Here is a 27,486-nt window from a genome sequence, read left to right on the forward strand (position 1 = left end):
ACCACATGATTCACTGAAAGACCAGAAACCAGAATATTGAATTATCGCCCAGCTCTAAATAAAACTCAGATGAAAAAGGCATTTAAACCCTATTGTAAACTGAGGTAGAAATAAAAACTTAAAGACTTTGTGAAAAGACTGAAAGTGAACTACATGTCGTCTACATGCAAAAACTAAAAACAATCATCCTGCTCCGGACACCGGCCGAGTCTCTGCAGGAGATGAACCGACTTGCTGTGTGAACCTGAACGCACCGTCAGCTCAGTTCAGAAGAGAGAGAGAGAGAGAGAGAGAGGAGAAGTTCTCTAGAGGACAGACTCCCGGCCTCGGACCAGAGGTGTCATTAAGCACCTGCAGGATCCTCAGAGGTCTGGGATCAAATGAAATAAAATATCCTTCTCATATGGATAAAAATCCAGGTGTGAACATGGAGCTGTATTTATAAAAATGTCTATTTTTGTATGTTTATTAGACTAAAACTTTTATTTTTACATACCAGAAGCAGGATTTATTTTTTTTAGTTGAATAAGTGTTTGTGTGTGTTTGTGTGTGTGTGTGTGTCCTGCTCCTTGGGGAACAGTGTGTGTGTGACCATGCAGTTATGCAGGATTGTGTTGATTGTGAAATATTTGCATAATTCAGAGAGCAGGACTTGGTGTTGGTGGAAATGTTTTAATTCCTACACCGGTTCTCAGACTGTTTGATCTGTTGGTTTGGTAAATGAATGAAATGAAATTCATCACATCTCGTGTGATAAACATGTGTGTGTGTGTGTGTGTGTGTGTGTGTGTGTGTGTGTGTGTGAGACATTCATACATCTGCTTTTCTAAACAGCATCAAACCACTCAGCTGACTGCCTCAATAAAAATACATATCAATTAACAGAAAGCTTGAGTTCTCATTATAAAAGACCGACATTATGAAGCTTTTCAGTCGTTTTTCAGTCAGTATTAACATCCAAACCTCTGCTGCTGGGTCTGGTCACCTGACCTGAGCTGGGGGCGGGGCTTTGGAAATAAACCTGCTGTATAATCCTCCTGTAATCTGTTTCTGCATCATGAGGTTCAAATCCTGCAGGAGGAAAAGTGTTCGCTGCTGCTGTGAAAACCTCCAGATAGAGTCTGATTTTCAGCAGTGGAAAAACTCCTCAAATCCTTTACTGAAGTAAAAGTATCAACACCATAATGGGAAAATACTTCATTCAAAGTAGAAGTCCTGCATTCAAAAGTTTACTTCAGTAAAAGATATAGAAGTATTATCAGTAAAATGTAGTGAAGTATGAAAAGTAAAAGTCGTCATTCTGTCAGAGTTAAATTATTGAAGCATGAACCTGTCAGAAGTATTTTAATGTTGTCGGTCTAACTGCTCCAGATACTGTTGGAGTTTAAACTCTAACAATGCAACATGTTTTATGAGCTTATCGTATGTTTTGCGTGTAAAACCTTATTCTGCAAAGTAACTAGTAACTCCAGCTGGCAGATAGATGTAGAGGAGGAAGAAGAACAAGATTTCCCTACATTATTGGTAATAATCACTCTGGGAATAAAGAATAAGGTTGAGAGTCAAACAGAAAAAAAGACAGACAACAAATTAAAAATAAGATTTTTTATAAGATTTTTTTTTCTTCAATACAGCTGACAAAAGAATAAATAAGTTAATATCTACAAAGAACTATTCACAGTATTTTTTTTTTTTTACATTATTTACAGTTTTACACGTTTTTGTATCAACAGTTTTTTTACATTTTGTGAAATTTTTTAGGCATTTTTTTGTGACGCTCGGTCAGTATTATTTGTTCCGTACAACATTCCCTCCCAACAATTCAAAACACTTTAAACTTTACGCTACATCCTAAGTTGGCAATTTTTAAATTCAACACACATCCACAACACACACACACACACACACACACTGTAAGATCTGATCTGAACACCATGCAGACACGGTCCTGTCTGGTCTCAGGCTCGCTCGACGCTGAAGGGAAACTTTGACTCTTAAATGTTCAGGTCGGAGAACCGGAGGGTCGCCGGTTCGGATCCCACTCCGGGCGGGACGGTGTCGGCGGGGAAAGCGAAGGAGCGACACCCTCGCCTTCCTCGGCAGCTTCTGTTTTGCGCCCGTGAGCAAGGCACTTCACCCCCGAGCTGCCCGAGTCCAGACTGACTAACAAACCAGGACATTGGAGGTCAAAGTTTCCCTTCCTCCCTCACCAGCAGGCACAAACTGTTAGCCTCCGCTCCCCCATCCGATGATATAACACTCGTAATGAAAAAAAAAAAGAACAAAAAAGAAACCTGTGCAAATTGTAGTCCAGGGACACGCTCTCCCTGTCCGTAATAAAACAGTCTTGGATTCATAACAGTCAAAACAACGGCGTTCTGTTTTAGAAGAAACACCAAATTTTTTTGGCAAAGCACCGTCTTGTCGGCAGCGTTACAGTTCAGAGTTCAGAGTGATGTCCGGCCGTCCGGGATTTATTCAGCGGGCCGAAACACTGTGCGGTTCAAACCGGCCCGGCGGAGGTACGGCAGCTCGCCGGACGCACCGGGCCTCTGCTGACCGAAGAGCTTATCCGCCAAAAAGTTGGTCTGTTCCTTTAAATCTAGCGGCCTGGAATGTGACACCGACTGTGAAAACTGTGAAAACACCTAGTGACTAAAACAAGTCCAACACAACTAACCAGGAAGAGTCCAGATTTTTCAGCTGCCAGTTTTGTGCGATTCCCACCCCCCCACCCCTCCAGCACCCGTCCCGCGCCGGAGCGTCTGTCTGAGGTTACAGTATGCCGATGAGCCGACGGGACCTCTCCTCTGTGACTACATAATAAATTAAGATATTAGCGAAATAGTTAAATAGGAAGGTGAAGGACAGGCACGGTGCGGCGTGGCGGAGGTCTCAGGGCGCCAGGTGGCGGCGGTGGGTCTGGCGGCGGAGGTGGAGCGGGAAGTACGGGCCGTCGGCGTCGCTGCCCGGAGAGCTGCTCAGACTCTCCTCCCCCGAACTCATGTCCTCACACGAGTCCTCACTGCAAACACACACACACACACACATCAGCTTCTCTGTTCACAGTACAGTGCAAGACAAGATACTTATCATGAGAGCTGGGCGATATGGTTGAAATCAATATCATGATAATCAAGGTTTTTTATCTATATCAATATATGATGTCAAAAAAACTGACATTTTCAAATAATATTCCTTTAATTTTTCCTCATTTTCTCAGAATTTAAAATAAAATGAGCTTGTTGTCAGTTTAAACAGCAGGATTGTGGATCAGGATATTCTAAAAATCACCATATCATCACCATAATAATAATATTGAATTATCCCCCAGCCCTGTTTATCACTATACACATGTACATTTAGCAAGAGGAGAAAGAAAGAAAGAAAGAAAGAAAGGATGGTGAGAGAAAGAAAAGGGAGAGAGAGGGAAGCAGAAACATGTTGATCCTTGTGAAGCCGTTTTGTGAACAGTTTGAAATCTGCACTCTGCACCTAAAACATGGCTGACTGTTTCTAAATTCATCCGGGACGCCACTTTTTCAAGTCGTGGATCTCGTGTCCCGGCTAGTTCGAGTCGAGTCGAGTCGAGTCAGGTGTGTGTCGGTCAGCTGCGTGTCTGCGTGTGTTTGGCGTGAAATTCCCTCATAATTCGCCCACGCAGAACTTGGCTTGAGAAAGTTTCCATAATACGAACGCTGGATCTGCTTCTGTTTTCAGTCTGAATTAATTTTAAAGTCCTAGTTACATCCTAATGTTTCCCTGTGGGCTGATCAGTGTTTAATCTTCCCTTCATTACAGCCGTGTGCCGATACGTTTGTTTTGTTCCTTTTATTTTTTTTAAACAGTGACTTTAAGAAAAGTGCCAGAGGAATACAGGTTCCCTCTTCTTGTGTCATTAATTTCAATCGTTTTGCAACTGAAAAAAGTGTTCTACAAGCGTAAATGTTGTTTTATATTATTATTCTACTGTTGTGTTTTAGCTGTAGTTCAGCAGTGTGAAGTCGAGGCAGCCTGGCCTGGTGTGACGTTATGGAAACTGGTTTTCAGGGCGTGACTGAACGACTCGCATCATATCAGTCACGTCTGGGAAAACATGAGAGGCCCAGAGAGAGAGCGAGACAGACAGAGAGAGAGACAGACAGACAGAGAGACGGGTTATGACACCAGCAGGAGAGAGAGGCGTGGCTGTGTGTGACGTGGAGTTACAACAGACAAGAAACTCCGTGTTTCTCTACAGCTGGTTGCCTAAGAGGAAAAATCCTGCTGCAGGAAGACGACGCGCTGCAAAAAAATGTCACTTCATCTGGCGTCTACTTTTAAAATCCATATTTTTCAGAAAACACGGGGAAAAATCTGCCGATGGAGTGAGAGAATTTCACTTGTTACCAATCCAAATCAACTTACTTTGATGTTTTATTTTCATTCTTTTTTTTGTGAGGAGTGATCTGCCTCGTTTCAACAAGGTAGAATTAGAGTAGAAACAAGACCTGAAACGGCCTCTGCTGTCAGATTTATTTAATGAGACTCGGCCCCAGATGAAGTGACTTGTTACTTCTTACAGTGTTGGACTGAAACTGAAAGACTGCGGTGACACGGCGGGTGCGTCTCCTGGTTCCCTTTAAATGTTACGTCAGGACTGCTGGGGGTTTTCCATGTAATCTTCCCTCAGGTGGTTCTGGTTTACTGACGTTCAGACCCTGAGCAGCAGCACGTCCTCGATGGCTCTCGCTTGTCGCTGCTGATTTTTGGTTTCGCTTTTGAGAGTCAATTTTTTTTCTAACAATTGGTTTCATGCGTTCTGTAGTGTCCCGAGTGGGAATCGAACCCCCGACCCTGCCTGTGTTGGTGCCTCGTCCCGCTGGTTCTCAACCCTTTCTGGCTCATGACCCCTTTAAAACGAAGCGATGTTTACTTGCAACCAAAAAATTATTTTCCCTTTTCAGGTCGTTTCATCTGACTCATTATCATTGGAGGCAGAGAGGCTGAAAACTATTCAGTATTTCACAAGTAAAAAAAACAAAAAATCTAAAGAAATAGACACAATGATGAATTTGTATAGTAAAAATATTTTTTTTCTATCCCATAAATCATCTCGCGACCCCCCAAAATTATCTCACGGCCCTCTGGGGGGGCCCCGACACCAGGTTGAGAACCTTACCCATCTACCCACTGACAGGAGAGTTACGTTTTGGTCGTCCTGGTGGCTCAGCGGTCGCAGGAGCGAACCATGAGACCGGGACCAGGACCTTTGTCCCGTGTCACCCCTCTCTCTCTCTCTCTCCCAGTCTGTCCCGTCTCTCTCTCTCTCCCAGTCTGTCCCGTCTCTCTCTCTCCCAGTCTGTCCCGTCTCTCTCTCTCCCAATCTGTCCCGTCTCTCTCCCAGTCTGTCCCGTCTCTCTCTCTCTCCCAGTCTGTCCTCTCTCTCTCTCTCCCAGTCTGTCCTCTCTCTCTCTCTCCCAGTCTGTCCCGTCTCTCTCTCTCTCCCAGTCTGTCCCGTCTCTCTCTCTCTCTCCCAGTCTGTCCCGTCTCTCTCTCTCTCCCAGTCTGTCCTCTCTCTCTCTCTCTCTCTCTCTCCCAGTCTGTCCCCTCTCTCTCTCTCTCTCCCAGTCTGTCCTCTCTCTCTCTCTCTCCCAGTCTGTCCTCTCTCTCTCTCTCTCCCAGTCTGTCCCCGTCTCTCTCTCTCTCCCAGTCTGTCCCGTCTCTCTCTCTCCCAGTCTGTCCTCTCTCTCTCTCTCTCTCCCAGTCTGTCCCATCTCTCTCTCTCTCCCAGTCTGTCCCGTCTCTCTCTCTCTCCCAGTCTGTCCCCTCTCTCTCTCTCTCTCTCCCAGTCTGTCCCGTCTCTCTCTCTCTCCCAGTCTGTCCCGTCTCTCTCTCTCTCCCAGTCTGTCCTCTCTCTCTCTCTCTCCCAGTCTGTCCCGTCTCTCTCTCTCTCCCAGTCTGTCCCGTCTCTCTCTCTCCCAGTCTGTCCCGTCTCTCTCTCTCCCAGTCTGTCCCGTCTCTCTCTCTCTCCCAGTCTGTCCCGTCTCTCTCTCTCTCCCAGTCTGTCCTCTCTCTCTCTCTCTCCCAGTCTGTCCTCTCTCTCTCTCCCAGTCTGTCCCGTCTCTCTCTCTCTCTCCCAGTCTGTCCCCTCTCTCTCTCTCTCCCAGTCTGTCCCGTCTCTCTCTCTCTCTCCCAGTCTGTCCCGTCTCTCTCTCTCTCCCAGTCTGTCCTGTCTCTCTCTCTCCCAGTCTGTCCTCTCTCTCTCTCCCAGTCTGTCCCCTCTCTCTCTCTCTCCCAGTCTGTCCCCTCTCTCTCTCTCTCCCAGTCTGTCCCCTCTCTCTCTCTCTCCCAGTCTGTCCTCTCTCTCTCTTTCTCTCCCAGTCTGTCCCGTCTCTCTCTCTCTCCCAGTCTGTCCCGTCTCTCTCTCTCTCCCAGTCTGTCCTGTCTCTCTCTCTCTCCCAGTCTGTCCTGTCTCTCTCTCTCTCTCAGTCTGTCCCGTCTCTCTCTCTCTCCCAGTCTGTCCTGTCTCTCTCTCTCTCTCCCAGTCTGTCCCGTCTCTCTCCACTCCCCCGCTCTCTAATGAAGCGGGGGGGTCAGGCGGTCGCTCACCTCTCGCTCTCGTCCCAGCCGCCCTCGGGGATGGTGGGCAGGTCGGGCGCGCCGCAGTAGCTGCTGTGGAGGTTCTGGGCGGTCCGCCGCGACACGATCCACACCAGCTTCCTGTGGTTGGGCTTGCTGCATTCGGGCGAGGCGTAGTCCGACAGACACTTGGCCACCAGGTCACGCCAGTACAGGAGCTCGCCGTCCGCAATCTGAAACCCACCGGTACAGTTTTAGCCGACCGCGTTACCCGGACCGACTTACGGCGAGGGGAACGGGAGAATAAGCTTCAGTTTCTAGATCGGTAATGTCTGTGAGTCTCATCAACATGCGGCGCTTTCCAAAACAGGAGGAGTGCTGGGTTTAGAAGTCATGGAAACATTACGCTCAGAATAACAGGAGAATATATTGTAAGCCTTGGCCTGGGTGAACAAAATCCACTACACTGCAATTTCACTATTTTAGCAGCCAACTAAATGTTTGGAACAGAGCAGGACTCCAAATGATCGTTAGTTGTGTGAGGAGGAGACAGACGGTTAAAATGTCCCAACATCAGAGCAGGATTATAAGCGTTTAAATGTCTTTGTGCGTCTTTGTTTTGGGAGCGGAGGCTGGGCCGGCCCCGGGCTCTGGCGTCACAACACTGGACACCGCTTTACATAACAGCTGTGCTCGACACAAAAATGTTTTGGGCAGGAGTCCAGGCCGTCGGTGTGAACTGGAGACGACGTCTGGCAGGGCAGGCTGAGCCACCCCACCCCACCCCCAACACACACACACACACACACACACACACACACACAACTGGTCAGGTCAGTCTACTAAGGATAAGTAAACGCCCCTCTTCTACTGGTATTCAAAGTATGGCCACATATGGTTCAGTGTTCAATTCGCTTCCAGTTCTCCTCAGCTGCAGTCTGTTGCTGTAAAAAAGTGTCTTACACTGAGCTTAAGTTAATAACAAAGAGCCCTCTTTGTCATTAACTTAAGGACGGCGACACTAGTAAATCAGTTGTAGTTTTATGTTACACTTTTTTTGACTGTCAAAGGATTTCCTCTTTGCAAATGATCCAGGAAATTGTGAAATGATAGCAACATTTAAGCTAGTTTTTATATAATGTGATACCAGAGTTAGAGCCGTCTGAAATTAAATCCCTCCGAAAGTTTGAAATTTGCTCGTCGCACTACTGTTAGATTCTGCTTCGGTGCGTATTGCGCTGCTTCTGTCAGGATCGGTGTCTTTGTACTCGCGATAACAGATTTTAACCTCCTGCCTGGATGAGGGCTAACAGGGTTAGAAAAGAGCGCCGAGTGTTTTACCTTTAGATGTCTCTGGACATGATGTGCTATTTCCAACATGTCCTCCGACTGAACGGCTTCTATCTCCTGCCGCAGGAGGGATAACGCCAGGACGGACGGCTGGATGGAGAGAGAGAGAGAGAGAGAGACGCAGACAGAAAGAGAGAGAGAGAGGCAGGAATGCAACGAAAGCCAGACAAAGACAGGTAGAGAAGGGCAGAAATACAGGGGGAAATGGAGAAAGACAAAGAGAGATGGATGAGAAACAGGTTTAACATTTTACTTCTCATTAGTGGTTCATCAGGCTGTAGACCTGCTGTAGTTGAGTGAATTCCTACCTTGGCTTTAGAGAAGGAGATCCGACACAGACAGGCTTTGAGCTGAGCCTCCAGTTTATCGAGGCTCAGAGTCTCCTTCCTGTCAGAAAAACCACAGGAAAATTTATTAGATCAGAGACTTGGTTAAATTGCATGTTCAGATTATTAACATTTTTCTGAGAGATCCTCTTCTTAACTGAGACGAACAACAGCTGGTATATCATACTGATGAATGGAACAAACGGTGTAACCAAAACCTGACGTGAACTGTAGTTATAAACCAAAGGAAAAGAACGGAGAGTATTTTAAAAACAATGTTATCTGCTGGCGTTATGTAAGAGAGGGGCGTTTGTGACGGTGGCAGCCGGCAGCAAATCTTATCAGTGCAGCTCAGTCTGACATTGGAGGCGATTGATAATTCACCACTGCTCTACTTAGAGTGAGTTGGCCTGCTATGATAAACAAAGTGTTCGAGCCCCCGGCCTTCAAATCGTGAGAAAATCTTTATTTTATTCTCATTGAGCGCCGGCACTTTCTTTAAAACATGTTTGGAGCGCTGAGAAACAAAGTAGAGGAAAAGTTGTGTCAACATGTAGAGCGATTCACATCAAGTTCAAATATTTCTTTTAAAAATGTGATGATGTGTGCTTCCCCCCCCCTCCCCTGTGTGCTTCTATTGGTCACAACCTGTTATTCAAGTTCAGCAGAAAACACAATCTCAGGGATTGTTGTCTCTAAATAAAGACCGACTCTGATGCCGGCCGTCAAAAACATATCAAGTGGTGACATCACTGCACAGCTCCTGTTGTCCCGGGTCATGTGTGCCAGTATGAACTTATGTCCCTATATCAGTATGTTTCAGTGAGGTTACATGTACTCAGTCTGGGCCCCCCACCAGTATAACCCCCCTCTAAACATTAGACGCCAGCTCGTTTCTCTACTGGAAGGACTGTGTGCCTCTCCTCCTCACCTGTCTGTGCAGTGGGACAGGGCTATCTGGTGGTACAGGTGCAGAAAGGTTAAGGCGGTGACGGCTTTGGACTTGAAGTCGAGCTTCTCGGCGACGATCTTCTCCATGCGGCTGAGGTCGGACACGGTGAACTTGCACTGTCCGATGCGGATGAGCTCGTCGGTGGAAGACAAGTCGCACTCTTCCTCCGTCACTCTGGCCGCCATGTGGAGGCAGCTGAGGCTGACGCAGGGCAGGTGCTTGGGCTGGATCTGGGGGGGGGGCGAGGCGAGGACACACACGTTACAGACTGCAAGACGGGACGGAAACACGACTTACTCGGTAGGTGGGTTCACACTGTAATGTATAATTTGACGTTGAATCTTTCAGCCAAAAAATCGAATTATGGATTTGTGAACTCTATTGCTTCTCAGTTGTTAAAATGACACTGTAAGACTTGTGTGTTTTTATTTTTCAGTGTACGGTGCCAAAACCTGTCACGGGACACTGTTAAAAACGGTCTAAAAATGTCAGCCGGTGTTACCTGTAAACTAGTCTTACCCTCATCATGGCGAGGAATCTGTCCAGCAGGTTGACAGCCAGGACGAACGTCTGGGTGCTGTAACCGAAGAAACTGGTCAGGCTCCACAGATCCTCCACTTTGGCGTCTCTGCACTTCGCTGAGATCCGACTGTCATTCTGCAAAATAAACGCACGTTACTTACATGTAGGGATCTTAGCAGAAATGGTATTAAGAGTTCAAAAGTTAGCTTGTCATGCCAGAAAAAGGGGGGGTCAAGACTGTGCAGTGCATCAAAGCAGGAGCAAGGAATAGAATTAAAGCGTGACCGAAAAACTGAGGACAAATGGCGCCCGGAAAGACTGTTGATAAATTTACCTTTGCCCAAATTTACAGCTGCAATAAATATGATTTTATAGTGATTTTGAGATACTGTTTTAATGTCAACAGAATCCACTGTGTTCCCTGCAAACTTCATGTCAGCAAACAATACATCCGCACAAGGGTTTGGAGTGAAAGTGAGTTTATCTGAAGCAGGAGGGTCGGGGCCTGCTCACCTGTGCGGTGGACTCGATGAGGCTCAGCCCCGTCTCCTTGGGAAGATAATAAACCTCCTGCTCATAATTGGCCCTCAGCTCCTTCATCAGTTTCAAGGCGTCCATGTCTCCACCGGCGCTGGAGGGAGGGATCTGTTGTTTCGGCACAGTATCTTCACTGCCAAAACACAGGAAATAGCAAAGTCATTACAGATTATTAAAAAGGTACACAGGAGAGGTGGCATATTACCCCACATTTTAGCTTCACTTTTTTTGGGTTCCAGTGCCGTTTAAAGATTGATTTTACAATTGTATTGATCATCTTGAAGGTTCATTTTGGACCAGTTGCTTTACCTACTTGAACACGTCTGTATTTTTTTGCTGCGTTTTTGAATATTGCTTTACAATTCTATGCATTTGCTCTTTATTATTTTATGTTCCCCTATATATATATCTATTGCAAGCATGTTTATTTATATTCAAAAGCACTTTGTAATTCTGTTTCTATATAAATATTATTATTATTACACTGGCCTACATTTGCTCTCGGCCCATAGGGGTCAGTGCCAACCCCCCCCCTCCCCCCCTCCTCCTCCTCTCAGCTGGGATCTGGTGTCAGGTTTCCTTGGTTAACGCCTTCTCAACACTACACCAAAAACAACTGCTTTTCCGAGGTTATATCTGCTAACAAACCACCTAAAGTACATAAAAACATAATGTAGACGGCTGGAAAATCTGTATTTTGTCGTTGAGTGTTAATGGAGAAAGCCAACCGAAGCTAACGGCAGCGTTTTAAATCCCGTCTGATCGGAGCGGGGGAGGGGCTGGGCTTTTTTTTTTTTTTTAATTCTTCAAACGTTAACTGTAATTTAATACAACCGATCAACGCAAAATTACATGTTATATCGATTATGCACATGTAATAACTCGACTGAAGCTGTTTCCGTTGTGTTTTTCTTGTGAACACCGTGTGAAACCCTCTGGGCTGGAAAAGGGGGACGGATCCAATGGATACCAACAACAACAGACAAGAACAACACCGGAGAGATGGGCGAAATTATACATGCATTCAAAAATAATGCTTCTGAATCACAAAAACAAGCGAAAGGAAACCCGAACCGCCGCTGGTTCTGCTGTGTATTCCTGCAGAGATTAAAACCAGAACCCAGGAAGAAAAATAGAAATCTTACTGAATACGATTTTAAGTGTCGATTGTGTGATTTCTGTCGAAAGTATGTCATGACAAAACATATATACACCAGAAAAAGACACGTATTAATCAAGTTTTGATTATCTGTATTGTTAATTAAGGTTATAAGTTATAGTCCCGTCGTCGACCGTTCTCTTTCGTCCTGTCTGCTTTCTTCCCGTTTCTCTTCTCTAAGTTAACGTTAGCAGAAACAAAGGCAGTCGAGGTAAAATCTGTCAAAAAAATTTAACAAGATTTTATAATTGTTTACCTGTAATTGCAAGTTAAATCCACATATCTGTTGTCTTCCTCTGTCTGTTCCTTGGTTTCTCCTCTACTGTATCTTTCTCTCTCCTTTCTCTCTTTTCTCTCTTTTGTTGATGTTCACAACGCGCACGCCCACACGCTGACGTCTGGAGGCAGTAGCCAATCACAGGTTCGGATTGACGAACAGGAACCGCCTCCTCTGGGGTTTAACGCTTCAAATTAACGCTTAAACGTTATTTTTTTATACCGTTTCGACTTCATTTTTTGCATAAAAGTCAGCGAAATCGTACTTTGTGCTGATCACGTATTTGTAATCAAGCTATAAATGACACTGAAACGGAAGTGCAAAGTAACATTCGGTAACGTTACATGAGACGATCCCCCTCATATTGATGTCTCCACCAGCCAATCAGCGACTCCCATTTTGGTACGTTCAAATAGTCCGCCCAAAATGAGAGTTTTTAATTGGCTCCTGGCTGTACAGCTCTTGGACGTCATCTCAGCATTACGTAGTCATTTTTCATTGTGACTTTGTTGAATTATTTTAATAAAATATGTACACATAATAATGAGAAATAAGGGAAATGTGTGGCAAATTAATATGAGATACAAGTGGGTGTAGAATCATGTCCTCACTCCAGTTTGGATGTTGTTACTGTGGTAACAAAGGGCATAAAAAACTGTTTGATACCAATTAATATGATGTAGGTCAGCCTTTAAAGGTGGATAAACTCTATTCTGCAGATAGCGTAGTTGGTAAACTGAGTTTAGGTCGGTTTAACTTCCACTACATCCCTTAATAAAACATATACATATCCTATTTTATAAGTACATAAGACGGATGTTTTTTCTCAGTCAGGAACAGGGGTTGTAATGAACTTCAGATTCAGATTCAGATTTTATTTCCTCCAGACCACACATCGTGGTATGGAGTACAAACATAAAACAAAACATTCCCTTATCTATTATACTCTTGTAATGGTAAGCCAAGGGATCCATAAAATTTAGTGATTTATTGACTGGCTGTTGATTAAAAACCCCAAAGCAAAAGTGAAATGTTACATCAGCTCTTCTTCCTGTTAAGCCCACTGTAGGCTGATGGTAAAAAAAGAAAAATAATAATTCACTGCAGAAGTGTGAGTATTTACCGTGACAGCCTCTTCATACATAGTTCCAGAGGAACCACCTTACCTAAATTGACATTACGCAAACAAATCGTAAAAGATTCAGTTATGCCACAGAAAAGGTGACACAGCAGTCAGTGAGAAAGTCATAGGAATTGCCTAATGTGACCTGCCTGATGAAAAGGAACTATAGTAATCCGATGATATATTTCAGGGGGATATACTGTCAAATATCGCAGCAAAACTCCCTCCTGTAATATAATAGTGATACCAGAGGAGATACAAATACCATAAAGTAGGGCCAGGTCAGTATAAACTCATTATTGGGTACCGTACCATAGACAGCGTTTAAGACTTTACAGGAATATTATAGGAGTGTTTACAGGGACATTATAGTAATATTAGAGCGATATAAAGGAGAATAAAGAGAGAGACGATTGTTTTGTGTTCTCGCTCTGGCTGCAGGTGGGCGGAGCCTCTGTCTCTCTCTTCCCCCCAGTCCCCTCCTCGGAAGTAGACGCATCAGTCTATATTCCGTTCTTTTATTTTTATATATTTTTGAAAAGACCCCTTTTCCCCCAAAAGTAGAAACATGGACGCCAAGATGGACAACTAAACTAAAGGACGGGACCCCGATTCTACCCCTTTGTTTTTCCTGGAATTTAGTGGACCGGATGAAATCCAACTGTGGTTTTCGCCGCTGCGCAGGGGAGGTAAGGCTTGGGGCTCCGTCTACTTGCTGGAATTGAGACGGCCCTTTAAATGTCCCTACCATTAGCTAACGCAACCGTTATCGTAAACACACTCAAACGTAATCTTTTATGACACCAACCAAGGGCAGTGACCCACATTTCGTTGTTTTTATGTAATATTATGTCAATATTTTGCGCAGTGATTTCAAATAGCATCTTAATTTGCGGACGACGTCACGCCAGCTAGCTAGTTGTTAGCGACGCTAGGTAAAAGGTATCTTAAGTTAAGTTCTGTTCCGGGGAATAGTCGGAGCCGGGGTTATGGAAGGGAACCGTGTCGCTTGTGGAAAAACCTCTGAAGGGCCGGAGCTAGCCTCGGGGGTTTTCCTGACGGGGCTCCAGGGGGTTCCTGACAAAACAAGGAGCAGTTTAGTTTCACTATTACTTCATTCTTTAGCCGATAGCCCAGCGACAGAATGTATAAGAATGACTGTTTTGATTATGAGTTTCACTGTCTCCACTATTCCCTCCCCATCTACAGTTATAATATAGACTATTATGCAACTCTTTGCTAAATCATAACTAAAGCACAAAAGTCTGTTCAGATCTGTGGTCTGTTTGGGGGTCCATGACATGAAAAATGTGGGTACTGGGCTGCTGCTAGCAACTGTCAACATGTTCAGCGGCCTGTCCAAAACACAAGGGACATTTACAAACTTATAATCACCGATACTGCTTTTAATCATAATCTGGCCTCTGAAACTCCTCTGTTAGCTTTGCACACAAAGGACTTTGTTCCAGTTGTCAGTCCCCATGGCTGCAGGGGGAAGAATTAGCTGTTAGCACCGCAGGACACATTCCCATGTATCATCACTCCAGCCGTCACTAGCCTGTTTGTCTACTCCAGTAGATTGCATAAGAGCACTTTATAAACAGTCCTGTCTCAAACTGCTCTCCATTATAACCCTGGCCAGGAAAACTTCCTGCATTAGCTTCATATACACAGATTTCCTCCCATTTGTCAAACCTCCAAGCAGAAGGAAATATTTCCTCCACTGCCTTTTTAGATTTTCATGCATCATCACTTTAACATTTGCCTGCTCCAGTGAGTTTGCACATCTCTCTTGCTGCTCTCCACATTTTACTGATTACATGCAAGTGTGCCTACCTCCCACGCCCCATTTTAATCCCTCATAGTGTTCGTACCACTGCTGAACAGCTGTTTGTTAATGCTGTTAAAATGCTGCTACGTGCAACACCAGCTGGACTTTGGTAAGTTTTGGCTGTTCCTGGCGAGATGGGCTACTCTGTCAGTCACATTATAAACATTTACGCAATGAAAAGTCTGTTAGGAAATGTGCACTACAGCGACTGCACTGTATGCTGGTTGTTGCACATAGTGGTTAAATGCTTTATGTGTCTATTTCACTGTTAGAGGTCTATTGTTGTGCACCATGTGTGTCCGTTTGTACTGTACTACTGTGTCAGTTGTTGATATGTCACCGAGACTAACTTCCTGAACCTGTGTTTTACCTGATGGTGCCTCCCCTGACCCCCCTGTCGTCTGGTCCTCCTCTGCAGGTAGCTGTATCCAGTGGGGAGGTAGGCTCGACCAGGGCAGGTAGTCATGAAGTTTGCCGAACCCTGGGAACGCCAGAGGCTGTCTTTTCTTCTGGAAAAGGCCGCCTCTAGGGAAGCCAAGATGTGGAGAGTCTACATGCCAAAGAAGACCTCCTCACAGGTCAGCAGTTACCTCTGGGTGCCTTCTTAACGGGTTGATTGATTAATTGATTGAATCATTGACTGACAGTACATGTCAACACGATAAAAGGTTTTGTTCCAAAGCGGAGTTTAGGTTGGAAAGAGAGTTTTGAAAAACCAGAAATCTCAGCAGCTGGCCGAGTAATCATTGAGTTATTAGTATTGATCAACAAGCCTATCAACCCCTCTCAGATATATTATTGGTCATTTTGTGTTATGAGGTAGTAAAAATCTTACTTATTGCCTCTTTAAAGGAAAAGTCCACCCTAAAACACTGTTAACACTGATAAAAAACGGCTATTGGCGATGTCACGTTGATATTTCCAGCAGCTACAATGGAGTTCAATAAGGGAAAAATTTTCAGCGATCTAAAACAGCTGAGAGTCTGCAGGTTTTTGTTCCAACCAAACTTAAGATGAAGGTTGTTAATCAGTGCGGTGTAGTTTTTGGTTGGAGTGAAAACCTGCAGACTCTCGGCCCTCCACGGCACACGGGTGGAGACTCCTGATCCAAAACATCAGCGGTAAACGTCAGGTTTTGGTGTCAGTCCCTCAGAATCAAAGAGCGAGGGCTTCTTTCTAGAGCCGCCATTTTGCACCGAGAGACGTTCAACAATCATACAGGGAGAAATCCATCGTAGAAGAGGAGAGAGACCAGAATGCACTGCAGCAGAGAGACAGGTTGGGGTTTGAGTAAGGGGGAGACTCTCACTTTTTCTTCACTGGAAAAACTCTCGCTCTCTTGTCGTTACTGTAATCACTCTCTCCACCGACACGTAAAACTCAGTCCAGGCGAGTTCTCTGGGGGTTGTCGAAAGGCATTCTGGGAAACGTAGGAAATCAGTAACTGAAGTAGACGTAGAAGAGGCAGGTTGAAGGAAAGTGGGTTCACCAAAGAAGTAAAATACAACACTTAATATGAATAAATAATATAAAATAACTCCTGGAATCAATTGAACATCACAGATTGGTGATATATAACAGTAACAGTGGAAGAGGAAATTTCCCTTTTTAAAAGGTTTAGCTGACACTCACACTCACACAACAACAAGTGTGTTATTTTTGGATTGGAAAGTGTGAATTGTGTGTGTTCCCAGTCCTGGTACTCCAAAGTACATTAGAACAGATAGTGTGTTTTCATGAGGCAGCAGGAACTCAAGTGGAGCCACAGAAACACTGTGAGTCACCCAGCAGACTGGGTGGAGCGCCACACCTCCGACACACCGGCTGCAACTAGAGGACACACAGTCGTCATCGCCGTCATCATCACTGCCGAGTCATCTCTGTCTCAGCAGATCACACCTGGTTACATGTCTGTAGACACGTTCATAGGTGATGCAAGATACGGTGAAATTACGTGAAATCTCTCTTTTTTTTTTTTTTTACTTTGATTCTTTATATAGACAAATAGGAACAATGTCTGTCCTCATATATGTTTTTGTTCCTCGGGTGCGTTTGGTTCCAAGAAGAACAAAGCAGGTATGAGATATAGGAACTCGTGCTGATTAAATTAAATGAGGGAACGTCCACAAGAGAGCCGTACAGATGAAAGATTGAATACAAAATGTAGTCCGTGGTGAGAAAAATCAGTTTGTTTGCTTCCTCTTGTAGATGTTACCTCATTTAATCAGTTCCTGTATCTCACACCTGCTCTGTCCTGTGAGGGACATTTGGTTTGCAGACAGGGTTTAATGTAAAAATACACAATAAACGCATTAAAACGCATATATACTCTATACTATGTATCATTTTTCAAAAATCTGTATTCATTATCAAACTCAATGGCGCTTTTGTTTTTTCCTCGGTCTCTTCAGCTCCTTTTTGGATTCGCTCTTTGTCTACTAAGCTGCCTTTAATTGTGAAACGGTGAGCTAAAATGAAAGACAGAGCCCTCTTGGTATCTCACGAAATACTAGAGGTTCATCTGGGGTTCTTCAGAGATCCATTTGGAGCCTATAAGCTCCTTAGGGTTCCTCAGTGATAAAAAATGTCTCCAACAGCTGCTGAGTTTCTGTATGAAGGGGTTCCTCAAGGAACCTTCAGGGCTTCCTCTAAGTCGTAATATGAAGAATCCCTACCGGTTTCTCAAAGACCTTTTTATCTGTTAGACTATGTGGACTCTCTGTTCAGTGTTTCTGGTGTGGCTGTCAACATGACCTCCATCTGTATTGTAACAGACTCAGGAAATGCCCTGGGCTGGATTGAGGCTACTGGGCCAAGAGATAATGAGTCAGCTTTGGCCCAAAATACCAAAAGAAGGAAGGAAGACTTAGTTGTGTGACGCTAACATTTGCACCTGTAGTCATGATGTGTGTAAGTGGGACTAGTGGTATCCTAAAGGTTGGGGAGGCGGGCTTGTGAACGGATGGTCGCCCGCTCAAATCCCCCGTGTGCCTTGGAAAATTTGGACGAGGAAAGTGAACGACCCGCCCCCCTCCCTCAGCGACCCGGCCTGAACTGAAAGAGAACGCATGCTCAGCAAAACCTTCCCCTCATACATAACGTTTAAAAAGGAAAGTTATGTAGACACAGACAGGAGTGTGAACAGAAGTTGAAAGGCCACTGACGCAGCCTCAGACCAGCTGTACAAAGGCTGTGATAACAGTCAGATTCCTGGTGTTTTCTCTGTTTGATGACACATACAGACCGATCCGTACTGTCCAGGAGGCAGAGGACTAGCCCCAGTCCTGCTGTACAGGCTCCGGTCCAGCTCCACGTCTTTAGGGAGAAAGGACAAAGGAAAGGAGAGACGCGACTAAGTGACGTTTAATCCCCGAGGAGCAGGATAATATGCTGCAGATAATCTCAGCTAAAGCCCTGGTCCAGAATTTATTTGGTCGCACAAATTCTAGTCTAGTCACAAAATACTTGGAAGGGTTTGACTTCTAAATGGTAAATAAGGGTGTTTCAAGTTGTTAGGGAGGGAATTTTTATTTTTCAGTTTTCAGGATTATAGTTTATTTGCAGATTATTCATTTACCGCTTTGTGTTTCGGAACACATCCCTGTTTCATAGCTCGTAGTTTAAAATCAGACCTATTTTATTACTGAAATAAATCGAATTGTACTTTTGAATGCGTGACGAAGAAAAAGTTTGCAGCAGCCCGTCTGCTCGGTCGCCAGTTACAGCTGAACGTGTTTTTCCTCTTGCTCAGTTCATTACATAATGCAGCCACCTTGGTACAGCTGCGGGGTTGTGACAGATTTTGTTTCCCCGGTACGTTCACACAGGACTTCACTGTGACGTGTCGCAGGGTTTTATTTCAGCTGCTGGTGTTGTTGTTGTTGTTCTGTGGTTTCATGTTCTCACTCCTCCTCTCCTCCTCCTCCTCTGGCAAATATGCAAGAAAATATTCTATATTGTCTGGTGATATTGGTGTCCAAATACACCTGTAAGGCACTGCAGTGGTAGCCATGGTAACAGCCCCGATCCTGCATCTATCCTGTATTAGTACTACAGTGGTAGTCATGGTAACAGCCCCGATCCTGCATCTATCCTGTATTAGTACTACAGTGGTAGCCGTGGTAACAGCCCTCATCCTGCATCTATCCTGTATTAGTACTACAGTGGTAGCCGTGGTAACAGCCCTCATCCTGCATCTATCCTGTATTAGTACTACAGTGGTAGCCGTGGTAACAGCCCTCATCCTGCATCTATCCTGTATTAGTACTACAGTGGTAGCCGTGGTAACAGCCCTCATCCTGCATCTATCCTGTATTAGTACTACAGTGGTAGCCACTGTAGTACTAATGTAGTTCCTTCATGTATTTACACTGCATCCATCCCCCTTTAGTACTGCAGGATTTTCCAGACAGCTCCTCCTGAGGGTGCAGCAGCATGTCAGCAGTGTGACTCTCCCTCAGTGTTCCTCCACCCTGCGCTGGCTGTAGCTGCAGCTCATCAAGCTAACAGGATTGACACGGGGAATCCCCGACTGCTAATCTCTACATGAGGAACCTACGCTTAACGTTACTCTTCTCATGTGTTCAGGCAGAGATCAAAACCGAGGAACAACAGTAATGAACATATAGCATTAGAAAAGTTTATTTCTTTGTTTAGTTTCACGAGGAAACTAAACAAAGCACAAGACACAAAAAAAGCCAGTTCATGAAAGCTAGTCATAACGATGTATGTAAATGTAGACGACAGAGTTTGATTAGCGTCCTGAACTTCCCTCCCTCCTCTTCTTTTAATTCCTCAGACTTCTGTGTCTGTCCCGTTCTGCTCTGTCCCGTTCTGCACCACCCTGCGACACTCTATTATGTTCTGTTTGTTTCTATCCCTGCACCTGACACGGCTCCAGCCGCCCACACAGTGTTTTCCTATCGGAGGTGTAGCTAATCAAGTTAAGGGAATTATCAGACGGCGATCCCTGACTGTTAATCCGGAGCTGCTGCTGAGTCACTGCGGCCTAATCTGCCCGGCTCAGCGAGTCGCCCTCCTGTTGTTGATCAGGATGTTTTCTTGTTTCAGATCCTCAGTCCAGCCAGGCAGCCAGGCTGGGAAAACACAGTCCTGTCTGTCTAAACGCAGCAGATTTTTTCCCCCCTCTTGTTAGTTTGTTCACTGGGTTTCTACGCAGGCTGGGCCAGTCTGAAAAATGGGAAATGAATATGATCATTTCCAGGCACAGAAAGGCCAGGATAAAGTGAGTTTCTTTCAGGAATAGATTGATTTGGCCTTGTTGATAGTCGTGTCTTCCTGCCAGTGTTAGCGTATCGAACAGGGAACGATATCTTCAAATTCAGGAAGCTAAGGTACAGGATGGTGTTGCATTTTGAAATGTAAAGTGTTTAGCAGCTCTTCTGGACCCAGTGAAGGTTTGTTGTCAGCATCGCCTCCCTTCACACTCACATGGTAACGCCACTCTACAGCTGGGACCCACCAGTATGACCAGTTGTCTCCTGTTAGCCACTGGGAGCTGCCCAGTTAAACCGCAGTCTTCTGCTGCTCCGCTAGAGCAGTTTGTTGGTTAAGTGCCTTGCTGAAGCGCACCGGCACAGAACCAGCAACCCTCCCGTCTCAGAGGGCGACCTCTGACCTGATGAGTGTGTATGTCAGAGAGAAATGCAAAAAGGTATTTTCCAGTTACCTTGTGTGTTTTGGCTAGTTAAAGCTCTGTGTGAAAACTCTGGTCAGAATTCACGACGTCACTCTGTGGATTTTACTGCCGTCGCACTTTAATGACCTCAGACAACAAGGCAGCGTGTGTTTATTGATCAGTAAACTCTCCTGACTGTGAGATGCTTGAGATAAAACGCTGCGTCTGCTGCTGTAGAATACTACTCACAAATGCAAACGTGCTAATGTATAGCTACGATGCTAACGTGGTCATTAGCATCTACTAGCATAGTACCGGATGTTACGTAAAACGCATCACTTCCTGTGTGACTCTGCTGTTTCCTCCAGTGTACCCAGCACACCGCCTCAGAATCGTCTGGTCAGAGTCTCGTGTTGCGTTGACGGTTTGGCTGGAGCTTGGAAAGACAAACTGCAACACTAAGAGACATTAAAAGTGAATGTTTTACAGCACAAAGTCATCACATAGAGCTTTAAGTCATGTCTAACTTGCTGAAGGGCTCGATGTGTGTAGAGTTTCACTTCTGGTCAGCTGCATGAAGCTGCTGTTGTTGCTGATGATGAAGTGTGTGTTTGTTTTGTAGTGATATCTGTTTTACTGATTGATCAACAGACGACAACCTGAACAATCTTATCAGCTACACATGAAAAGACACTGTCAGACACTTTACAGCTCACCAGCCGTCAGTTGGAGTCCTGCTCTGTTAGAAACATCTAGTTGGCTGATAAAATAGTGCAAGTTTTCCAATTTCAAACACCAAGTGACAGAGGAAACATACAGACACTAACATACACAGAGGGGAAAAAAAGGAGAAAACCACAGTACAATGTAATGTACGAATCATGCAGTTGATTCTAATATGAATTGAAACTGCATCAAAAACTAGGGACTAGGGCAAGAACATCAGGAGTCCTAACAGAGAACATCCACAATGAAGATTATCCAAAATATATATACAAATACGCATGATATTGGTACAAAATTATCCCAATTACAGATACAAATGAAGGTGGTTGGAACCAAGATGAGCATTATTATTTTTATGAACAATAGTAGTGAGTCTGGTAAAATATCTCCTCTAGCAGCCACTTTGGCACTTAATCAATATGTGAGGTCACCATCAGCCATATATGCTGGTGGATTTCAGCTGACTGGTCGGTCTGTGTCCTCTACCGACGGCTTTGGTAGGAAGGTAACTGACTGCCTGCCCAACGCCACAGTGAGGTCAGAGGTCAGAGGTCAGGGTCTGGAGCCGGTAGGGATTTAGTGTCTTGCTCAAGGACACTTCAGCAGGGTGGAGGTTTAGCTGTCATCTGAGACTGAACTCAGGACGGTCTATTCCCTGCTCACCCACTGCCTGACTATTCGGAGGTGTGTTATCCAAAAACCGTAGTCATAGTGAAAGTGTCAGGTCAGGTAGTTCAGCGGTTATCAGCCTTTTTGGCTCGTGACCGGTAGAATACGACTCCAAATAAAGGTTGGATCCCGGTCACAAGTTCGACCAGAGTTTGATTTTCCCTTTCAGGTCGTTTCATGTTGTTTCATTATCACTGGAGGCTGGAAACTATTCAGTGTTTCACAAGGGGGGGAAAAAAGCAAAAATTAGAGAAAAATCAGAAAAAATAGACATGATAATAAATCTGTATAGCTGAAATATTCTTTTTTCCTATCCCGTAAATCATCTCACGACCCCTCGCAAGATTATCTCACGACCTCCTGGAGGGTCTTGACCCCCCAGGTTGAGAACCACTGAGTTAGTCTAGTTTACAGGTGCCCAAACCTTTATTTGGAGTCATATTCTACAGTAAATATCTGTTGTGTTGAATCTGACTGGTGTGTGTGTTGGAGCCTCCAGCACTGAGACCTGCTGAAAAACAAACTAACCCTTCCTGATGTAATGTCAGTGAAGTCTTCCTTTAACTGCATTCAGCTAAGAAACACATCTATTTTGATTCTCTAGTAGAAATGAACCATTAATCGAAAAAAAAATTGAACTTCTGCAATTTCCAAATCTCAAGAGGCTGCAGTTAATTTCTTCAGAGAGAGTTTGGTCCAAACTGGATTTGTGAACAAGGAGTTTTAGAGCTGCAGGTAATCTGTGGTCCGTGAATTAAAACCTTTCATCTGTCAAATAATCACAATGATATTTTTTTGTCACTATGTTTCAGCGCCGTTCTCTCGTAGCCATGTGAGGACAGGACAGCAGCCTCTCTGTATCTTCACCTTGGTCCTACCAGGCCATTTGTAGTTTAATCTTTATGACGAAAAGGCCAATAAAAGGCTCTTAACTGTCGGTGCTGCTGCAGCTCTGATGCTTATCAGTCCTCCTTGGCCCAGTTAGTTAGATGTAAACCGAGGTCAGGGGGTCGAGGAGGCGGCCCGTCTCCTCACAGGCTTGTAAACAACAGCAGTGTCACCAGGTAAAATATATATAACTGCTGCCTTGGTGGTTTTCCTGACTGGAATGGAGAAGTTTGCCATTTGCCTAACGTGACTGTCTTCTACTGTAGAAGAGATGAAGGCAGCTGGGAGTCAAGAGAGCTGAGATCACATTCAAATAACCTGATCACCGGTTTCCTCAGTGTGCTGCGGGACTGAAACAGTCTGCACTTGTTAGTCAGTGGGTCACAGTGGCTGCTAAGTCCTGAAGTTAATAAGTTTTAGAAAAGAATCTGACTCCAAATGATGGTTTAGTCGAAGAGGGTTCGCTCGGCTCCGTCTTGGCGACGCCTCCTGGCTGCAAGTTAGAGACTAACAAGAGTTAGAGTTACAACGTTTACAACATTCAAGACAAATCCGGTTCACAGCTCCCATCATGCATTTGTCCCTGTATCACCTGTCAACAGTGATGTCATCATGCGGGCCACAGTAGGGAGCTGGCGGTTATATATCTGAGAATATCACGTTATTAAATGATTTCAAATGTATTAATAAAACAGTCGATGTTGGCCCCGGCCTGCATCAGCTGTCGTAAATAACAAAGTTCTGCCGTTGTGTAAACCTGAAAGTCTGATTGGTGGATTTTCTTTATGATTTGCACACGAAGGTGTTGATTGGCCGCTTTAGCTGATGACACGTCTTACGCTGTCGGAGCCGCCATATTTAGCATTGCGGATTTTCCCATTCAAAACTGATAGTGTCCTATGGCCTTTACCACCTCTCTCTCTCTCCCTCCCTCCCTCCTTCTCTCTCTCTCTCTCTCTCTCTCTCTCTCTCTCTCTCTCTCTCTCTCTCTCTCTCTCTCTCTCTAATTAGGAGATGTAGATGCAGACTTTTCATCACTTCATCACATCTCTCTCCCCTCACTCTTTCTCTCTCTCTCTCTCTCTCCCCCCTCTTCTCTCTCTCTCTCTCCCTCTCTTCTCTCTCTTTTCCTCTCTCTCTCTCTCTCTCTCTCTCTCTCTCTCTCTCTCTCTCTCTCTCTCTCTCTCTCTCTCTCTCTCTCTCTCTCTCTCCCTCCCTCTCCCCCTCTCTTCTCTCTCTTTTCCTCTCTCTCTCTCTCTCTCTCTCTCTCTCTCTCTCTCTCTCTCTCTCTCTCTCTCTCTCTCTCTCTCCCTCCCTCCCTCCCTCCCTCCCTCCCGGTAGATAAACAGCCAGGCCCAGTTAAGATGTATTGGTGTTATTATCAGGTGTTTATTTCCCACCTGACTCTGCAGCTCACTCTCAAACTCAGCCTGACCGTTTTGATGGTCGGGATAAATATAACACTAATGTTGCATTTAAAAAGATGTAATTCCAATTATCATTTATTTAACTTGAATTAAAAGTTTCCATGGTTATTTATACTACCAGTCACCAGTCTGGACTCCTGACTGAATGTTCTGTGTCTCATTAAATGCTTGAAATGAGTTTCTTAGTCAAATATAAATAGTGAAGTTGATCCTATGTATGAATTTCTTTCCAAAGCCTTTGCCTTTCCATCAAGGCAAAGAATCTAAAATATAAGATAGTTTTGATTTGTTTAACACTTTTTTGGTCGCTGCCTAATTCCGTTTGTTATTAGTTTTGAGTCTTTACTGTTATTCTAAAATGTGGAAAATAGTAAAAAAAAAAAGAAAAATGTGGTGTGTCCAAACTTTTGGCGGGCAGTATGTGTGTGGAGTGTGTTTCATAACCCTCGGACTGAAATACGACACTCTTCGCTTCATTCTTGTAAAATAGTTTAGTCCGATGTGTTTCTCGGTCCTGCAGCGAGGGGAGACGTGTCGGAAGGAGGCCGGTTGTTTTTAGTCGGGACGGTAAAGAGTCCGGCAGGCTGAGCGGGGTCGGGTAACGAGCTCAGCTGCACTCTGACCTTTGACCCCTGCTGCCGCTCCGCCACACATTCCACACTGAGCCGCTTCCCCGCAGCCGGACCGGGCCGCTCCGAGAACCAGAACCTGGGGCCGCTGACAAATGGGGGAAAAAACATAACAATTTAAATATTTTAAGTCTGAATATTAGGCATTTATTTCAACAAGTTTTATCTTTGTGCCGAAAATAGATTACTGAGTTACAGTGCTGAATTTTCAAAGTATTTATTTACAGAGATGTTCTCCAAGAAATGATCATTTCAAAATTAGGGTGTTTCTACCAACATGGGCTTTTTTAATTTTATCAGCAAATTTATTAGAAATGTAGTTGGGGGGGAAAAAATGGAAATTGTAAATGCTTCTATTCAGTGTTCAGTCGTTCGCAGCAACAGGTTGAACCAAGACCAGGTGTTTCCAGTCAGGGTGTGAAGTGACCCGGCTGCAGCCAGACGCCGCTCAGCTGTAACACTTACACTAACTAACACTAACTAACTAACACTAACTAACACTAACTAACTAACACTAACTAACACTAACTAACTAACACTAACTAACACTAACTAACTAACTAACACTAACTAACACTGTGGTTCTGAGTCAGACTGGACTGGACTGGACTGGACTGGACTGGACGTCTTGCTGTACTGTAAAAATACAGTTGGCTGCTGAAATGGTGAAAGTGGCTGGTGGGTTAGTCTTTAAAACATCTAGCTGTCCAGTAAAGCAATGAAAACGATGAATGAGATGTGTGTGTGCTCCTCCACACACACACACGCACACACACACACACACACACACACACACACACACACACACACACACACACACACAGAGCGCTGTATCACAGTCTGACACTGTTGCCAAACTCATATTCACAAGAATTTCACTGTCTCTCTCTCTAGAAAATTATCTTTTTAATCAAGTTGTTTATTATTTTCAAGAATAGCAGAAAAATAACAGACGGTAATTACAGACAAACATCGGAAAGAAGTAAATAGATAAAGAATAACGCTATAAATAAAGAAATAAATAATAGAATTGAACCCCTAACCCTGGCAGTGTTGGTGCCTTGCTCTAACAGCTGAACATCACAAATTGTCTTCATAGCGAACGAGAAACCTGTGAAAGCTTCGGCTGACGAATCATTTCCGTTGGCAATAAGACGGAAAAAAGAATTCCTGGAATGTTTTTGGAGCAGATTTGGTCCAAAACACCATTTGGCCCCGTAGTGGAGGGCCAGTTGTCCAGCTGGTGGAGGACCGTCCCGTTTGTCCCTAAGTCCTCATAAACCCCAGGAACCAAGCGGGTTAGTTGGATAAGTAACTCTTGTCGAGCTCCATTTGGTCCTGTGGTGGAAACCAGGCCAAGTAGGCAGTCTAGACCTGATTGGCTCTGAATCCAGTCTGAGCTAAACAGTGTTTTTGTGTCTTCAAGAGAGAGAGGAGAGAGGGGGGGGGGTCTGTTTGTTTGTTTGTCTCTTATCTGTCCAGAAATAACTTCCCTTGAGTTTACACAAACCTTAGTTTCTCTGTTTGTGTGTCTCTCGGTACGAGTGGAGAACAGACTGCATGACAGACGGACACAGATACAGACAGATAGTTATAGACAGATGCTTTCTTAAAAGCAATTCATAAATGACACATTGGGGGGGGGGGGGAAATCACAGTTTCAGTGGAAATCTTTGCTGGGTTAGGGTTACAGGTCACATGCTAACACTTTGACAGCCCAGGACCGCTAAAGACGACGCCTAGTCCTTATGAATGGAAATGTACATTTTTAATATTCACGTTAAAGGTGTTCTGCTCTCAAATGGATGCCACAATGCAGAATGCTGCAAAATAAGTGAAAAATCTCCCAACAAATCAAGTCACTCCGTCTGCAGGTACAAAGATTAAAAAGCCTTTATTGTCGCGGCTCCATATTAAAACTGACCAACAGCGAGGTGTCAACACTGCAGTGGTCAAACCTTTGGCATCTGATGGTGATGGTGTGTGTTTGTCTGTTGTTAGGATACAGACAGTGTGTATGGTTGTTTTATGTTGTTGTTTATCATGTTGTTGTTGTTGTTGTTGTTGTTGTTGTTGTAGGATACAGACGTCTCCCCGGCCCAGCGGGATGAGGCAGTGCGCTGGTTGACGGAGCTGCACAGCAGGCTCCAGCTGTACCCAGAGACCCTGGTGCTAGCTGTTAGCATCCTGGACCGGTTCCTCGCTCCCATCAAGGTAAATACTACTATTACTACTATTACTACTATTAATACTATTACTACAGATGGAGCAGTGAGTGACGTCACCACAGGTTTCTGAAGGGCCGTTCTGAAGCCTAAACATCAGGTTTACGATCGCCGCCATGTTGACATTTTTTGGAGCCGAGGGTCGACACAGAGCCGCAGCTCCGCCTGCTATTGGCCCGTGATCAGCGACCTGTCAATCACTAGGAAAACAACCCCTGTTTTATATCCGTTAATGATACAGTTCTCCATAAGGACGCACATTAGAAGAAGTGAAATTAGCGGCTGAGGCCAAAACCTCTGGTGGAGAAAAATGTCTTGACTTTATATTTTTATCAGAAGTTGGTTTGTGGTCCGTTGACTTCATGGGATCGGCTTCAACATTCACCCGTGGTTTTGGCAGCCCGGTGCCTAGTGGTAGTTACACCCCCCCCCCCTCCCCCCTCTCCCTCTTTAACATGAAAAAGGAAAAGGGGGCATCACTATTGACTTGACACCATGCTGGCCTGTAGTGAACAAAAGCTCTCAGACTGGACGTTTCTTTGTTATTGTTCTGGATCAGCGGGAGGTTCCTGATCTCTTTGTCTCTCTGGCTGTAACCGCTTTACTGCCTTCACCTCAGACCGGACCGCCTGCCCCACACAGGGAC

At 44.8% G+C, this 27,486-nt stretch overlaps 2 protein-coding genes across 2 annotated transcripts in view; one reads left to right on the plus strand and one right to left on the minus strand.

Annotated features, from left to right (window-relative positions):
- Window positions 1-1,590: 1,590 nt before the first annotated feature.
- Window positions 1,591-11,753, minus strand: ccng2 (cyclin G2). Its single transcript, XM_071921364.2, has 8 exons — window positions 11,664-11,753; window positions 10,225-10,381; window positions 9,709-9,846; window positions 9,169-9,419; window positions 8,220-8,298; window positions 7,903-8,001; window positions 6,592-6,794; window positions 1,591-3,025 (listed from the first exon to the last, which is right to left on the minus strand). Exons 2-8 carry the CDS (start codon window positions 10,327-10,329, stop codon window positions 2,896-2,898), a joined length of 1,005 nt encoding a protein of 334 aa, XP_071777465.1. The 5' UTR covers window positions 10,330-10,381; window positions 11,664-11,753; the 3' UTR covers window positions 1,591-2,895.
- A 1,538-nt stretch (window positions 11,754-13,291) lies between these two features.
- Window positions 13,292-27,486, plus strand: part of ccni (cyclin I) — a 23,078-nt gene continuing 8,883 nt past the window's right edge. The window contains 3 exon segments of the mRNA XM_071921362.2: window positions 13,292-13,496; window positions 15,057-15,216; window positions 26,695-26,829. Coding sequence (XP_071777463.2) covers window positions 15,103-15,216; window positions 26,695-26,829 — 249 coding nt within the window. The 5' untranslated portion in view covers window positions 13,292-13,496; window positions 15,057-15,102.

Source organism: Centroberyx gerrardi, chromosome 2 (assembly GCF_048128805.1).
Source record: "Centroberyx gerrardi isolate f3 chromosome 2, fCenGer3.hap1.cur.20231027, whole genome shotgun sequence".
NCBI classification, from domain to species: domain Eukaryota; kingdom Metazoa; phylum Chordata; class Actinopteri; order Beryciformes; family Berycidae; genus Centroberyx; species Centroberyx gerrardi.

Bases quoted from the DNA above. Each gene is read 5' to 3' on its own strand.
- ccng2 (XM_071921364.2), bottom strand. From the start codon at position 10,329: ATGGACGCCTTGAAACTGATGAAGGAGCTGAGGGCCAATTATGAGCAG. The intron at 9,420-9,708 runs GTAAGACTAGTT...CCCCCCCCCCAG, and splicing joins GATTCCTCGCCATGATGAGG to ATCCAGCCCAAGCACCTGCC. The intron at 6,795-7,902 runs GTAAAACACTCG...GGTGGGTTTCAG, and splicing joins ATGTCCAGAGACATCTAAAG to ATTGCGGACGGCGAGCTCCT.